The sequence below is a fragment of the Saccopteryx leptura genome, chromosome 2 (genome assembly GCF_036850995.1).
Source record: "Saccopteryx leptura isolate mSacLep1 chromosome 2, mSacLep1_pri_phased_curated, whole genome shotgun sequence".
NCBI lineage: Eukaryota > Metazoa > Chordata > Mammalia > Chiroptera > Emballonuridae > Saccopteryx > Saccopteryx leptura.
The window spans coordinates 18,365,236-18,382,403 of record NC_089504.1 but is presented as its reverse complement, the minus strand read 5'-3'; the positions used below and the strand labels follow the sequence as shown (position 1 = coordinate 18,382,403).

General features: G+C 43.2%; 1 protein-coding gene across 5 annotated transcripts in view; it reads right to left on the bottom strand.

Moving 5' to 3' along the window:
• The window catches only part of ASTN2 (astrotactin 2), a 907,524-nt gene that overhangs the window by 333,292 nt on the left and 557,064 nt on the right, over window positions 1-17,168 (bottom strand). For all 5 annotated transcript variants that reach the window (XM_066367319.1, XM_066367321.1, XM_066367320.1 and 2 more), the window contains one exon: window positions 2,952-3,140. In XM_066367319.1, the coding sequence (XP_066223416.1) occupies window positions 2,952-3,140 (189 nt within the window). The remainder of the gene's footprint in view (window positions 1-2,951; window positions 3,141-17,168) is intronic.

Here is a 17,168-nt window from a genome sequence, read left to right as displayed (position 1 = left end):
ATACCAATGGCAGTTTCCACGGAACTAAAACAAAGAATCCAAAAATGTGTACAGACCCACAAAACAATTCTTGCAATTCCTCTCAAAAGGCTGCCTATGGGAATTCCTTGGAAACCACTGGCATTTCTTGCAACTCTACGTGGTAAAAAAATATATATTTTACCAACAGTGTGTGTTACCTGAGAGTTTGTAAATTCCTTTCTTAAAGGCAAGGGACAATTTCTTTATTTTTTCTTTTGGGTTCCGCACAGCATTATTCCCTCAGAGTGTCACAGAGTTTATTAACAGTATGGAACACCAGTGTTGTAGAATCTCAGCATTGAGCAGTTCATCCGGATTGTCCTTATAGTCCTCCCAGCGTTTTCCCCAAAATGTAGCCTTCGGCCTCGGCCTGAGCATCTGAGTCGCCCAAAGCAATTTGCTGGGAAGCGCAGGGCTTGACTCTGCCACCCAATGGCTGCGTGGCTGCCAGTCACTCTGCCACCCTTGACTCCTCCTTCAACCTCACCCTTCTGCCTGTGACCTTGCTCACAGAACCTGTCTGTTACCCTGCTCAGCTGTCTCCCAACATCCCCTTTAATCTTCAATATCATTCCCATCCCTCCGTCCTGAAGTCACCAACAGCCTCTCGTGGGTGGCTTCAACCATAGACACCTCACTGACCCTCCGTTCCACTCTTTCCCACACCACTCTCACCGCAGTCTACTTCCCATGCGGCCGCCACGAGGCTGAAAAATACAACTAAGTTGTGACATGCTCCTTCCCTTGCCCATTAAGGAGTTCTCCCGTTTTTCCCGTTTGCTATGAGAATAAAGCCTGGGCCCTCAAAACCGCCATGGCCTGCCTCTGTCCACAGCTGTCTTCACCTCCTGCCATCTCCTCTCTTTCGCTCAGCTTCGCCCTCAGCAGCCTTCATTGCCTGGAGTCAGCCAAGTTGTTTTCTTTTTTTTTTTCTGTTTTAGAATATCCGTCTCTGCCCGAAACCTTTTCCAAGGCCAACTCCCACTCATCTTCCAGGTATTCGGTAAGTAACACTTCCCCTGCACAGTAGACTCCAAAGCCTTAATATTGGTTCCTAGTCCAAGAGATGTGCTCCCACCACTGTCTAAATCAAAGCCAACTAAATTAGATCTCACTGCTAATTGCTTTCCTGGAACCCTATATCTTAACTTCGCAGTAGCTACCACAAATTAAGTAAATGCAGACATCACGATCACACGCACGCGCGCGCGTGCACACACACACACACACACACACACAAACACACACAGAATACCTAAGCACCACAGGGTATGGGACCATTTTTATCTCATTTTCCGTTGTACCCTAAGTAACCAGCATGGTACCTGGGACATATCAGGTGCTCACAGAGCATGTGATAACGACACAGGTGACTGACATTAGGGAACTCACATTTCCAGCCTAGCTCTCTGAAACAGGAAATAATGAGGTATATTGAATTAGAGGACAGGAGTGAGAGTGAAGCTTTGGAGTCAGCCAGACTTATATCCAAATCCTCTCTCACTAGATGGTGACCTTGGGAAAATCCCGCTCCGCTTGGTAACTTTTCAGTTGTAAAATAAAGGTCAAAGTGCCTCAGAGGTTTTTACTAATGAGGCTAAGATGGCCTTCTCCTGGCCCTCACCCCTCCTGGAAGGGAGATTTGAAAAAGTCACTTAACATTTCCATTTCTTATCTGTATAAGGGGGATGATATAGCCCCTGCTTCTTAGGACCATTGTGAGGATTACATAAAATAATGAATCAAAACCACAGGTGCTTAGAATGGCCTCAGCATGTGCTGAATTAATGTAAGTGGCTGTTACTGTTCTTGTTATTATTTAAAGACCTTGGCATATAGTAACGTTTAATAAATAGTAGCCACTATGACCACCCCTACTACAATTACCACTATTACTAATCAGAGGATGGGATGAGGATGTCGATTATTAAAATGGTGACGTTTCTTAGCTAGTTCTGTATTTTGCTGCTATAACCTCAAACGGTGAGGAGGAACCTGCTTTGTGATAAGATTCTGTCATATAGTCATTCAAAACTGTCTAAAAGGATAGTTGGGTTTTTTTTTTTTAAGATAATAGTTGCTTATACATGGAAGAATTCTTCTCCCTCTCCCATCAGAGGGCTCTTCCGATTCTGAGGCATGACTACACTCCACCCGAGTCTGTTCTCCAGACAGGACGGCGCATTTCCTCAGCTGCCCCAGGAAGCCTTCCCCAGTCAGACTGCACACCGAATCTTCGCACAATTTGGCCAACCCAGTCCCCATCCCGTTTACTCTCATAAGAGAGTAGGCTCGTCCTTCAGTCTCTCATGTGCTTCTTTCTGTATTTGTTAACAGAGAGACAGGTGTTGGACATGTTGAGGAAAAAAGAAAAATAATTTCTAAATGTTACTGAGATTCGATGTGTGTGTGTGTGTGTGTGTGTGTGTGTGTGTGTGTGTGTACAGATAGAGGGAAAGAGAGTGGTGTTTTAAGAATGTTCAAGAAAATGTTAGTGCTGTGTAATTCTGGGTGACAGTAATTCTATTTTCTACTTCTTCAAATGCCTTTATTTTTGAACTGCTTGACTAGCCTCCCACAAGACACTTATTTTGTAATAGACTGAAAGATTAATTTTTATAAAAAAAATCATTCACTGTATTTATAGTTAACTTAATGAGTTAATGTTGAATTTAAAGTATGTGGACAAAGTTAGAAAAACGGGAGGCTGGAAGGGGAGCGCTAGGTCAATGGGGAAGGAACCTCTTGCAGTGAATTTCACTGACTTCTAACAGGTCCTGGTTTGGCACCAGTGAGCTTGGGGAGATGCCTGCCAGTCTACTAGGACCAGGACAAGGACAGGACGCTAACTGACAGGGCCCATGGCTCCTCCCCCGCCTGTATTTTGGGTCAGTGACTCCACCAATGAGGTGCGAGGGCCCGCCCCATACCTAAAGGTCATCTGGAAGACTTGGCCTTGGTTCACATGCTGGGTCCGGTTGTTGTAACCATGCAACATCTCTCCGAAGAGGGTGTCGTTGAATTTGGAGTCAGGTTTGAGGCACTTGGGGCCGTCGCAGACATCTGAGAGCATCAGGCAGGACTTCCCATCGGGAGCCAGCTTGTACTCCTCCACACAGCTGCACGAAAGAATAGAGCCGAGAGTTAACTCTACAGGCTGGATGCCCCCTTGGCGGTGACCTACAACCAAGGGCTCCTTTCCTGCAAACCAGGGCAGAGTTTAGCAATGGAGACAGCTATTCCGGCTGGAGTCTATCTAGGGCACAGGTGTCTTGAGAGGAGCACATTAGTCCTGCAAATTGGTAAATTCAAGGAGAAGTCATTTGTGACATGTTGGAGGAGTCGAGGGAGGGACTGGAGCGCACATCCACCGCACAGAGCAAATTAAAAAACTGTTTTCCACGAACACACAGACTTTTAAAAAGCATGACAGGCCAATTCACTGGGAATTATCAATGAATTCCTCAAACCGGAATCTATTCCCAGGCTATCTGTCGACCACAGTTGAAGACTATTGCAAAAACCAGGCTTTTATTGCCCTTGGAGCTCAGAGGTGATCCTTCCAGGACCACTGACAGCACATACTGCAGCTTCTGTTCATTTAGCAATGTGAGGAGCCTCTGCGGGCTTGTGACGACCCAGCCCTGACAGCAGAAGGGCCCCGACCTACCTCAGAGGCAGGGCTAGCTCTTCTATGGACCAAGTAGGCAGCTGAATGGAATGTGGACATTTGCAATTCTGAGGTTTACAGTGGGAAAGGAATCTCTTAGGGAGGCACTGAGAAAAGGAAACAAGCAAGCAGAAATACTGGCCCCTGTAAACGCAGCCCAGACACTGGAATTATTTGAATATCTACCTATTCACGGTCCTCTGCTAGACATCAGGGATAGGATACACATAATAAGACAAGAGCAGCACAATCGAAGAGACCTGTGTAAATACCATCTTTGCTCCTTTGTATCTACCTAACCCCTGGCAAGTCTTTTAACTTCTTCAATTTCCAGATTTTTCATCTGTGAAATGAAGTAGACACTCCTATCCAACCTTAATTTACTCAGGTACTAGGAGGTCCCATGACCCACTGGCTGCAAATGCAGGAATTGCAAGGTTCTTAACAAAGTAACAGTAGTAAGGGTGGCAATGGTAGTATTTCTGTTTACTGAGCATATGCTATCCACTGGGGACTTTGCATATCTATTTTCTAACCATGGGGGAGGGGGGAAGGCAGTATTACTATTCTCACTTTACACAGAAGCAGAACAAGGAGCCAAGAAATAAAACATGTCACACCCAAGTGGCAAAGCTGGCGTTCAATTTCAGGTCTGTTTAACAACCAAGACATCTTTTTATTACTCCTGCTTCTCCAAATCCAGCTGTTCCTATCTGCAAGATGTGAGCCCGGTCAGCCTGTCCCGGTCGGAGGCTGTAGAAAGCAGGCAGTCTCTTATTTGCCTTTCTTCCATGAAGCAGAGCAAAGAGACTCGGGAACTCATACGGAAGATGGGAGACGCTCTGTGAGACAGTTTGGGAAGAAAATGTTGCCAGGTCGCAGGAACCTGATTCCAAAGGGATAAAACCCAACTAACGGCAGAGCTAAAAATTTGACCCAAGATCCCTCCAATGAAAACCCAGGGGCATCACATGCACGGAGCAAGCTGTCACTCTCTTCTTGCTGCCCTCTAATCCCCAGTATATTGTAGACACAACCGTTGTCTTTCTAATGTTGACGTGCTCCTGCCTGAAGTGCCGTACAAAGTTCTCGGAAGAAGGCCTGTCCTGGTGCCCTGGTCAAATCTCGCTTCCTTTCTTTTTGCATTTGTTAAACGTAAGTAACTCTCCTTTAATGAAGTTGCAGTACAGATAAAATGAGTTATATAAACATGCAGAGTATATGGTGTTTGATGAAGTCTAAATCTATTCATTTATGCCAGGAGGTCCCCAGCAAATACAATAAATAATGGTTTACTGAATAGGGTTTGCTCTTTTTCTCTCTCTACACACACACACACACACATGCATGCATGCACACACACACACATGTGCACGTAAATAATTACACTTTGGTTGTAAATGATTAAGATTAGATATTATCAAAGTCCACAGAGTAGAATGTGGAAGTTCTTCCTTTCCCACTCCACATACGTTCTTACTTTCTGTTCTAGTGGTCATCATTGGTAACTATTATGTATCCTTCTAAAGCGCTACCAATGCATTTAAATAGAAACAGTGAGCCCTGGCCAGAGAGATTGATCGGTTAACCGTTAGAGCATCATCCCAATATGTACAGGTTGCTGGATGGATCCCTGGTCAAGACACATAAAGAAACAGATTGATGTTTCTGTCTCTCTCCCATCCTTTTTCTAAAATTAATTTAAAAATTAAAAAAAATAAAGATACACATTAAATGCATATATATATCAATATGATGTAAGATAAGCATTTATGCCTATTATATTTCTTGAAGATCTTTTCAAATCAGTATTCATAGAGATCTGTCTTTTTTAATAGTTATTTGGCAATGCACAATATAAATGTACCATAATGCTTTTAGCTAATCTTTATTGATGGGCATTTTGGTTGTTTATAGCTGTTTGCTATTACAAACGGTACCATAATAAAGATCTCTGCACATATATCACTGCACATGTGTGTGTTTCTGTAAAAGAAATTCTTAGAAGAAGGATTGCTGGGTCAATGTTTTAGGAATTTTGATAGATCTTCTTAATAACTGCCTGCAGAGACTCGACGAGTTTACAATCCTATCGCTGGTGAATGACAGAGCCCAGTGCTTGTATTTTTATTGCCAGCCTGGGGTGGGGGAAACCACTCACTCGTATCTGGATTGGCACTGCCCTGCTTACTGGTGAGGTGCACCCTCTTGTCACAACATGGTCACGTGTACTTCCCCTTCCATAGACTGTCCGACCGTGTGCTCTGACCATTTCTCTACTGTGAATCTTGTCTTTTCCCTTACTGGCTTGTATGTGTTTAGCACTTTTGTAAATAGTTACCCTTATTTTTCCATATATATTGAAATTTTCTTCCAGTCTATATTTGTATTTTAATCTTGCTTTTGATATTTTATAACCTCTCTCTATACTGGTCCTTTATTGCTTCTGAATTTTGTGCAATGCTTAGGAAACCACAAAATGATAGAACATCTTTCTGTATATTCTTCTAACATATATATATATATATACATATATATATGTTTTTATATCTTTAGTTATTGATCTATGTGGAATTAAATTTTATGCATGGTAAAAAGAAGTGGTTATTTCAACCTAATTATTTTTATAATGAGTAACAATTACCTGAAAGGTCCATTCTTTCACTCATTTGCAATGCTGTTTTGTCCTATATGACATTCCTATGTATACCATGTTACATAATTGGCGTTTTCCCTATTGAATGATCTGTATATTCTTCCAATAATTCTATACGAGTTTAATTACTATAGCTTTTTATTTGTGGTTGGGATTCAGTCAAGTAAGTCTCCTCCCCATCACGAAGACTAATTTTCTACTCAGAATTTTCTCACTGTTCTCACTCATTTTTCTCTTCAGATGAGTTTTGGAGTTAGTCAAGTTCCATATAAAACCCTAGTGGGACTTGGGGTGGTATTGCATTGAATTTGTAGACTAAGTTGGGGGACAGTTAACATGTTTTGTTTTGTTTTTCTTTAAAGAATATGTATTGAGAGCCCACTCTGTACCGGGCACGCTGACAACTATGACCAAGATTGTGTCACCAGGCGGGGTCCTCTTCCTGGACATGCGCTGTAGAGATTGGTTCTAAGCCTCCCTTGCAGTTGAGCTGGAGGGACCAGATGACAGGATCCTGAAACACAGAATCTGTGCGAAATGGTACAAGTAGCTGCCAGACCCTGCCCTTTCAAGCACCTGTGTGTTCCGCAAGCCCTCTCTTCTCTTGCTATAGTCGGCTGGGAGATCAGGGGACCCGGGCACATACTGCAGGACCGAACAGGGCTCCCGAATCCACCATGGAGCTCGTGTGATCAACGCATGAACTTCTGTGTGTGAGCTCCTGGTTTTTGGGGGGAGTCATTTGCTAGAGCAACAGAGCTTCTCTTCTCCTAGCTGATCGATACAGCCTCTTTACAGCGGTGAGTCTTGCAATTCAGAAAACGTAGTCTGCATCTTCATTTATCAAATGTTCCTGTAAACCCTTCACTGAAGTTATTAACTTTTGGGCATCAAAGGCTTGCACATATCTTGGAGGGGGGGTCCTTGCTATATACTCATGTGATGCACTATGCTCTAGGGGTTACAAATATGTATGTGCTTTGCATCCAGACCACTAGAGCCTAAATCCTGATTCCCTCACTCACTGCCTCTGTGACCTTGGACAAAATGCTTAACCTCTCTGTATGTCCTTTGTTTATCTCTAACGAAGTCCCCACCTCATAGCGCCACTGTTAGGATTAAATGAGTTATGTTTGGAATGCAGTATGAAAAACATATAGCTTCCATTCCTCCCATCTTTTGCACTTCAGGGATAGGATCAGTTATGCACTTACATTTTCCCTTATATTTTCTAGTGAGTGATTGCTGATGTTGAAGAAAGTTATTACTGATTTTTGTACGTTGATTTTTCATCCTACCACATAAGGAACTCATCAGTTCTAATATGTCGACAGATTTTTCTAGATGGATGAGTATCTATTTGCCCAGTTTGGGTATGAGGATTATATGAGCATTTGGAATATACTAGAACACTGTCTTTTTATTTTCTCTCTAAATTGCTTTCTATAAAATAGAGGTTACCCATTCCTTGATGATTTGGTAGGACCTGCCTATAATTCCCTGGGCTTGATGTCTTCATTTCAATTGTAGCTATTTAGCTCTCGTATCAATTTATTTTATATTATCTGTCCATTTAGAGTTTCTACAGCATCATGACTCAAACTTGGCAATTCATATTCTCTAAGAAAATATTGCATTTTATCAAGATTTTCAAATTTACTAGTATAAAGTTGTACACAGTATTCTCATTAAATTTGTTTTATCTTCTGTGCGTCTATGGTTATGTCCCTAGCTCATTCCTAATGTGCTTATTTCTTTTCTTGTCTCCCCTTGGAAAAGGCTTTTTCATTTTATTGATGAAGTTCCTTTTATTATTTTTTTCCCATTTCATTTATTTTAGCTTTTGCTTGTATTAATTCCTTCCCTCTGCTGTCTTTGACTTTGTTTTGTAATCCCTTTTTCTGGTCTCTTGAGTTGAAGGCTTCACTTGTTTACTTGCAATCTTCTTTGCTTCCTAATCAATGTCGTTGGGCTCCCTATTATGGCCACGCTCACATACTGCATGCGTCCAACATTCAGACTTCCTGCTCTTGCTCCCTTCTCAAGAGGCGGTCATTTGAGTTTGTGTTTTTCCTTACCTAAGTGTTACTTAGAAGGTTGTCTTTTCTTGTAATTCACAAGTAGATAGATTTACTTGCTAGCTAGATTGTCATTAATATTTAATAGTATTGCACTCGAGTCTGAGAATGTAGTGTGTACGATTTCTACTTTGGTGAATTTATTGAGATTTCATGCTCTCTAACTTGAGGAAGACATACAGGGTCAAGTTAAATTTTGGATCAAATTAAACCTGACTTGAAAGAGAGGCTGTGCCACCTACCAGCTCTACGACCTTGATGAAGTTTGTAAACTTCCCTAGGACTCAGTGTCATATCTATTAAATGGGGGTAATGCTAATCCTCATCACAGAGCTGATGTGACAGAGATAACGCACATAAAGGATAAAATAGTATCTATCATATGCAACCCAATGAATGCATCAGCTATTATGACGGCTATTATTAGTGTTATTATGACTATGCTATTATTATCTATGATTGTTATATGATTTTTTAGCCTGTTGATGATTCCCAGGGAATGTAAATTTCTTTCCAGTGGTTCTCAGATCTTGGTTTCTGGCTTCTCTCTAGCTCATCTAGATATCTTCAATTCTGCAGGGTTGTCCTTCTTTGACTCTTCTTTCTTCCCAAATTTATTCACACTACATAATTGAGAACTTCTATATGACAGCCATTGAAAATAAGTTATAATTTAATGACATATATTTAAATATATGGATTAATACACATGTAATTATTGCATACAAGTTAAATATACATATTATATACACAGATACATACACACACACACACACATACATATGCAAAGCTCAGCCCTGCAGAATCCAGTCTACAGTCTAGTGTAATTGTTTTCTACACATGACCTAATTGGCTCCTTATGATAAACTGCCATAGATAGAAGAATGGTCCACAAAACTTGTCTACATCTTAATCCCCAGAACCTGCGACTATATTATAAGGTCTACCGGAAAGTTCTGTCCGTTTCTATCACAACAAGTTTCAACACGTAAGCACGTGATTATTTGGTGCATGTGTGCCTCTCTATTTTTATCACTTAATGTATACATACTGACATAGCAAATTAACTAAAACAAAGTTGATTCACGTTAGTTTTATGTGTGAAGCGATAGTGTACCCATGGCTACTGATAAAGTTCATCTATGCCACTGTAATTTTTACGAATTTCAACAAGGAAGAAATGCTACAGAAGCATGTCTGTCGCACCCACCATATTCCCCGGACTTAGCACCCTCCGACTATCACTTGTTTTTGTCCTTACAAAATTTTTTGAAGGGCAAAAAATTCAAAAATGAAGAAGATATCAAACAAGCACTGGTTCAATTTTTCGCATCAAAAGATAAAACATTTTTCAAAAATGGGATATACAAATTACCCTCACACTGGCAAGAAATCATTAATAATGATGACAATTATATTATTTAATAAAGTTTATTGACAGTAAGAAAAATTTGTATTTTGTTTTATTCCAAAAACGGACAGAACTTTCTGGTATACCTTATACTTTACATGGCAAAAGGAATTTTGCAGATATGATTAAGAATTTTGAGATGAGAAGACTCTCCTGAATTATCTCGTTGAGCTCAATGTAATCATAAGGGGCCTTATAAGAACGTAAGAGGTAGACACGGTGTCAGAGTCAGGGAATGAGATACAGCCTGGATGCAGGAGGGGGCAGGGGGAGGGAGGGAGGGAGAGAGACTGAGTCTGTGTCTCTGGCCTTGGAGTCTGGCCAATGCCTACATTTTAGGCGCTCTGACGGCCATAAGCATAAAATGATAAATCTGTGTTGCTTCAAGTCCCTAAGTTGCTAGTAATTTATTGCAGAGGCATTAGGAAACAAATGCAAAACCTTCACAGGGAGGTACAGCACCCCATTTCAGATTAGAAAACTAAGGCTAGGGACTTGATGGAAATTCCCCATGGAGCCAGGCCGTGTCAGTAGTGGTGGCAGGAAGTCACCGAGAAAGTTCATGTTTCAGGGCGTTGGTATGTGAGCGTGTGTGAGCATGTGTGAGAGGGTGTGTATGCTTTTAGCCATATTACAATGGTGGGTTCATAATGATTTCTTTTGCCTGAGGGTAGGAAAGGATTCTGGCTCAGCAGGAGAGGAAGGAGGGGAGATGAAAAGCCCTGTAGTTCATAAGACCCTAGGAGATGAAGGGAGAAAAAATGATAGGGACTCACAAAGGTCAATGTCCCTCTCACTTTTGAAATGTGAGCAACTTTCTCCATCAAGACACCTTAGAACACAAGATGATTTATGCAAAAGTCTATTTGGTTGTTGGTTTCTTTCCTTTTTCTTTCTTTCTTTTTTTTTTTTTTTACATTTTATTTTTATACCAGATGACATAAATATAGAGCTCCTTTAGAACACTCTGTCGTCTGGGAGATTTTTCTTACAGAAAACTCTAAAGAGTGTTGGCTCACAGGAAACCTGCCAATATCTGCCTGAAACTATATTTATACATATGCCAAAATGAAACACATAAAATAAAAAGTACGAAGATTCAAACTGGGCATTTTAGCTGAAGGAAACAACTGTGTCACCCTTAACATACCCATCACATTACAGAACACAGGAGGCCTAGATGGAGCTTCAGCAACGGCACCGTGAAAACTTCCTCCCGTTCAATCAAGAGCACGATCCGCTTCATCCTACGGCAACAATCCTACGGCAACATCACGGAAGGGTGCTTTCATTCCAGCCTTGCCCCCTGAGGGCCCCGAGGCTCGGCATTCTCTATTCCTTGACCAAGATCCCATGAATGTTTTAGAAAGGCCAGGGCCGAGGCTTGGACCTTCATGCTCCAAACCTAGTGCCTGTCCCACTTCAGCACAAAGAACTGACTCCAGCCTGCTAGTTTTTCCAAAGAGGACACTAAGACCTCCGAGAATGGCATCTCTCCAGATTCTCAAAGCAGAGCGGTTCATTTATTCGTGTGTTTGCTCTCTCGCTCCCGCATTTATTCATTCCTCAGTGGTTGGTGGGATCAATAAATTATGTATTGAAATGCCTAGATTCGAAACTATGTATTTTTAAACAAGGAAGGAAATCCAATCCTAGAAAATAATTAAGACCAGAGTAAAGTGAAAGGCAGGAAGGGTTCAGGAAACTGCACGTCACAGAGACGCGGACGGATACGAGGGGTGCAGCAAGGCTCCCCGCTACCCAGGCCAGAGAGGAGCGGCTGCCGCTGAGCTCTGCGGATCCCGACACCTTGAGAAACCCCTCCTGAGCCCCACTGACCGATGCCGTCGGAGTCGCGCTCAGGAAGGTCCTCAGGCTTACCCCAACGTTACCCAGAGGGAGGTCAGTGAAACGGTTCTCCAAGAGGGCTTCCTCGGAAGGCTTGCTGCACTCATGGGGGAATTTTACAGTTTCTAGAAAAGCCATGTTGCAGATAATGTACTCAAGAGTATTTGTTAGAGAAGAAGGAAGGAAGTGAAGGGAATAAAAAGAAACCTAATTTCATGGGGAACGTTGGGCTCCTTTATATAACATAATGTATCTACTCTGAGACCCCACAAAACTTGTAGAAACCCTAGTATTTCAGCAAACACTAAAATAGAAGAACAAAATAGCATCGCTATTTAAGGTTGTAAAAATACGGACAGTAAAATATGGTCATTTCAGAGACATTAACATGGGAAAAACTGGGGAACTTTAGAACTAATGAAATATTTTTTTTTTTCTGATCTGTGGGGGCGCAAAGGATAGGGTGTGGACCTAGAATGCCGAGGTCGCTGGTTTCAGGCCCTGGGCTTGCCTGCTCAAGGCACATGGTAGAAAAATAACTACTCCAAGTTGATGCTTCCTGTTCCTCCCCCCTTTCTCTCTCTCTCCTCTCTCTAAAAATCCATAAATGAAAATTAAAAAAGAAAAAAGAAATATATCTTTCATCACTGCAGGACTTGTCAGAGCCTTTTACATCCCCCAGTGCACTGTGAACCTCCAAGAGGCAGTGACAGACTGCAGACCTCCTCACATGGGCTGGATCACTCAGCTTCCCTTTCCCATCTGTAAGCAGAGCGTGGAACTCACATTCCCCAGAGCCCACACTGGAAAACACCTATGTGAACAAATGGAGGGACCTGGTGACATTTCTCCAGTTTCTGTGAGTATGCCTTACACCTGAGCTTTTGCACATATTTCAGACAGTGGAGAGCACAGGGCAGTGATATTGGACAAGAATCTGGCTTGTAGGTGTGCTGTGTGAACTATGAGACAGAAATGGTTCTAGGTGAACTGAGAGGGGTCAACTCCACACCCTTCAATCAGAAGTCAGAGGGGTGAGAGCTCATACCCAACCCCAAAAGTTAGAAACCACAATAAAACACACGCCTGAAAGAATGTCCCTATACCTTTGCAACTAGTTACTCAGAGAGTAGTTGTTGTCTATCTTGCCTGACCAGGCCATGGCGCAGTCGGTAAAGCATCAGCTTGGGACACAGATGACCCAGATTCGAAACCCTGAGGTCACTGGCTTGAGCACGGGCTCATCCTGCTTGAGCATGGGTTCACCAGCTTGAGTGTGGGGTTGCCGGTTTGAGCATGGGATCATAGGCATGACGCCATGGTTGCTAGCTTGGGCCCAAAGGTCACTGGCTTGAAGGCTAGGGTCGCTGGCTTGAGCAAGGGGTCACTGGCTGGGCTGGAGCCCCCTCCCAGCCCCCAGTCTAGGCACATATGAGAAAGCAATCAATGAACAACTAAGGTGGTGCAATCAATTGATGCTTCTCATCTCTTTCCCTTTCTGTCTGTCTGTCCCTATCAGTGCCTCTCTCTGTCTTTGTCTCTCTCTCTAAAAAGAAAAAAAAAGAAGAAAGGAAGGAAAGAAGGGAGGGAGGAAGGAAAAAAGGGAGGGAGAGAGGAAAAGAGGGAGGGAGGGAGGGAGGGAGGAAGGAAGGAAGGAAGGAAGGAAGGAAGGAAGGAAGGAAGGAAGGAAGGAAAGAAGGAAGGAAGGAAGGGAGGGAGGGAGAAAGAATGAATCGCTGTCTCTAGTCTTTGGGTCAGGCTTTGCTACTGTTGGAGCAGACTTAGCTTGGACGAAGAAATGAACAGCTTCTAGTTAATGATGGATACCAACACGTGTATTTATCCCCTCTCCTTCCTAAAACCACTTAAAAACGGCATTAAACAGGCTACTCAGGACTATTTGAGGTCAGAAATGCTTTCTTTTTTTTTAATTAATTTATTTTATTTTATTTTTTTATTTTTATAGAAGCTGGAAACGGGGAGAGACAGTCAGACAGACTCCCGCATGCGCCCGACCGGGATCCACCCGGCACGCCCACCAGGGGCGATGCTCTGCCCACCAGGGGGCGATGCTCTGCCCCTCCCGGGCGTCGCTCTGCCACGACCAGAGCCACTCTAGCGCCTGGGGCAGAGGCCAAGGAGCCATCCCCAGCTCCCGGGCCATCTTTGCTCCAATGGAGCCTCGGCTGCGGGAGGGGAAGAGAGAGACAGAGAGGAATTGGGGGTGGGGGGTGGAAAAGCAAATGGGCGCTTCTCCTATGTGCCCTGGCCGGGAATCGAACCCGGGTCCCCCGCACGCCAGGCCGACGCTCTACCGCTGAGCCAAGCGGCCAGGGCCAGAAATGCTTTCTGAGACCATATTTTAAAATATATAGCCATTACATTTTTAATTAAATTACATTTAAATACATTACACATTCAAATTAGAAGGGAGAAGTTTCGGATACCACCTGTCCTGATTTTACCTCTCTCTGGTGCCCCCTCTGAATGATCTGAGAAATACTGAAATTTCTGAAACGTTTCTGACATTGTTCACTGTGTCTTACATGGGCATGTAGGAAACACCTGTCCTAGCGAATCAAGTCAGGAAAAGTGTATACCTTCTGGGGGGGGGGGGGGGCAAAAAAGCAAAAAAACCAAACAAATAAACAACAAAAACAAAACAAAAAATATAGCCTTCTCTTTCTAAAGCAAGGACAACTATATAATCACCTAGCCTTTTTTGCCCCTGTTTACTTTGGTTGCCAAGAAGCACAGAACTAAATTTATCACATCTTAAGACACTCTCCGATTTCAGGCTCCTGAATCCATTTTCTACCTCACACTTTTTCTCCTTACAAATGGCTCTGGTAGGTCCTATCTTTATAGTATACATATTTTTCTTACAGGTCAGATTTATGTGGATAATATTAACTTCTCTTGAAAGAATGCACACTCTGTAAACACACACATACACACACACACACACACACGAAGGAAACATGGTTGCTAGGAAACTCGGCAAGGTCTTAGAGGAAAGCAATGTTCTCTCACCTATACAATTTCATTCTAAATGCCTCAGCTTAGTATCCAATAACCTTATCAACCCATCTCAAGTTCACTGGCTCCTCTGTACCGTATAGGTATCTGAGCTCTGTCAACATCAATCAGGACCAAATGAGGCTCAGCCACCTGTCCCCAGGGTCCCCTTTGCCCCTCGTGGGCATGCGCTTGTGCTCAATACGTCTTCATACTCTCAGCCTCCCCCAAAAGACTGGGCATAGAGTAGGTGCAACAGATCTTAGGTAGATGGATTCCTTAATTCAATGATGCGGGTTTGGAAGAAGTCTTTGGGTCAAGCACTGGAAAATGACAATGGGGACATACAGGTGACTGAGACCCAGTCTCTGCTCATGACTTGTTCACAGTGTGACTGGGACCAGACAGGAAAGCAGGTAAGTCAACAAAGCAGCGGGGGCGACCACAGGAAGAAGCACAGGGTTTGGGGCGGGACTGGTGACCCCAAAGAAAGGATTATTTAATCCTGACTAGGGGCTGATAACCAGGGCCGCTAGTCAGAGGTCCAGTCATTAAGAGACGTCAAGATTTCACATGGGAAATTTTAAATTAGAATTTAAGGCCAAATGTAAACCTTTCCCTTGCAAGGGGGTCTTGTGGATAGAAATGAAAGAAACACAAAGCAAAAGAGGACACTAAAAAGCCCTTTATCTGTATGCCTTAACCCCACTCAATACTGACTGAGCCAGTATTTGCATAGTATTTACTTGGAAGAAGGAGGCATTGTATGACCCAGCTCCGTGGTAGCTGCACGGCTCAGCCTTGCACCCCCGGAGGGCTCAGGGAAATCATGCTGGAGAAGGTGAGCTTGCACCCAGACTTGAAGATGAAACTGAGCTGTCCAAGCTAAAGAGCCACCGACAAATGGCCAGGGTCCAAGGGAGCAGGAGGGGAGAGGCAGAGGGAACAATGTCGTCAAAACTCCAGAAGCTGAAGCCAAGAGAACTAATTCAGGAAGAGGAGCGGGGCTAGGAATGCAGCTGGCATGGGCACGCCCAGACGGGGAACAACTCCCCTAGCCTTGTTAACGAAAGAACTCCATTTAACAGCTTTTAACAGAGCACCTACTATGTGTCAGGCATGGTTGTAGATGTTGGAGACAGAGAGGTTACAAAGACATACAATTCAGTCAGTGAATGATGAAACGAGATGGCTTTGTGCCTATTAGACTAATTATAACTACCATTTACGGAGTGCTTAATTGTGCCAGCCCTCGTGCATATATAATTTCATTTAATCCTCACAATTATGCTACAGTCGCATTTGATTCTACTTGAAAGGAGACGCTCAGAGAAGTTTAGCAACTGCTCAAAACCACAGGGCTGCAAGTGGCCAGCGGCCAGCAGTTTTAACAAATCTGTTTTGGCTGAGGCTGGAGCCGCAAGCTTGGGTTTGAATATGACGACACCACTTACCAGCTGTGCCACTTAGGCAGGTCACTGAGCCTCTCTGTGCCTGGTTTTCATGACAGGAAAGGGGATCCTAATAGCACCTCCCTTGTGGAGTTCTTATGAGAACATGGGCTCATGTACCCAACATAGTTAGCACAGTCACGGCACACAGGTAGCACTTAGTGAGTGTTACCAGTATTATTAACCTGGCTGCCAGCAGGTTTATTGAACCTGTGTCTACCCAGGAGCGTCTGAGAAAGGTCACAGAGCTCTGAGCAAGTTGAGAGGGTCCTTTGAATGAGGTTTTGTTTTTCTTGCCTGATGCAATAGCATATTACTTCTTTTTTTCTTTTTACTCTTTTTTTAAAAAAATATTTTATTTAGAAAATTAATTTTAATGTGGTGATACTGATCAATAGGAGCATATAGGTTTCAGGTAAACATCTCTATAGCATTTGAACTGTTGATTGTGTTGTGTACTCATCACCCAAAGTCAAATTATTTTTAGTCACTGTATATTTGTCCTTTTATTCACTCTTTTTTTAAAAAAATTTTTTTATTTTTCTGAAGTGAGAAGCGGGGAGGTAGAGAGACAGACTCCCGCATGCGCCTGACCGGGATCCACCCGGCATGCCCACCAGGGGGCGATGCTCCACCCATCTGGGCCGTTGCTCTGTTGCAACCAGAGCCATTCTACCGCCAGAGGCAGAGGCCATGGAGCCATCCTCAGTGCCTGGGCCAACCTTGCTCCAATGGAGTCTTGGCTGCAGGAGGGGGAGAGAGAGAGATATATAGAGAGAAAATAGAGGGGGAAGCGTGGAGAAACAAATGGATGCTACTCCTGTGTGCCCTGGCTGGGAATCGAACCTGGGACTTCCACATGCTGGGCCGACGCTCTACCGCTGAGCTAGCCAGCCAGGGCTGTCTTTTTTTTCCCACTCTTTAAAGTATTTTCTTTTAAAAAAAATTATTGAGTTTAATGGGGGGACATTAGTTAATAAAATCATATAGGTTTCAGGTGTACACTTTTATAACA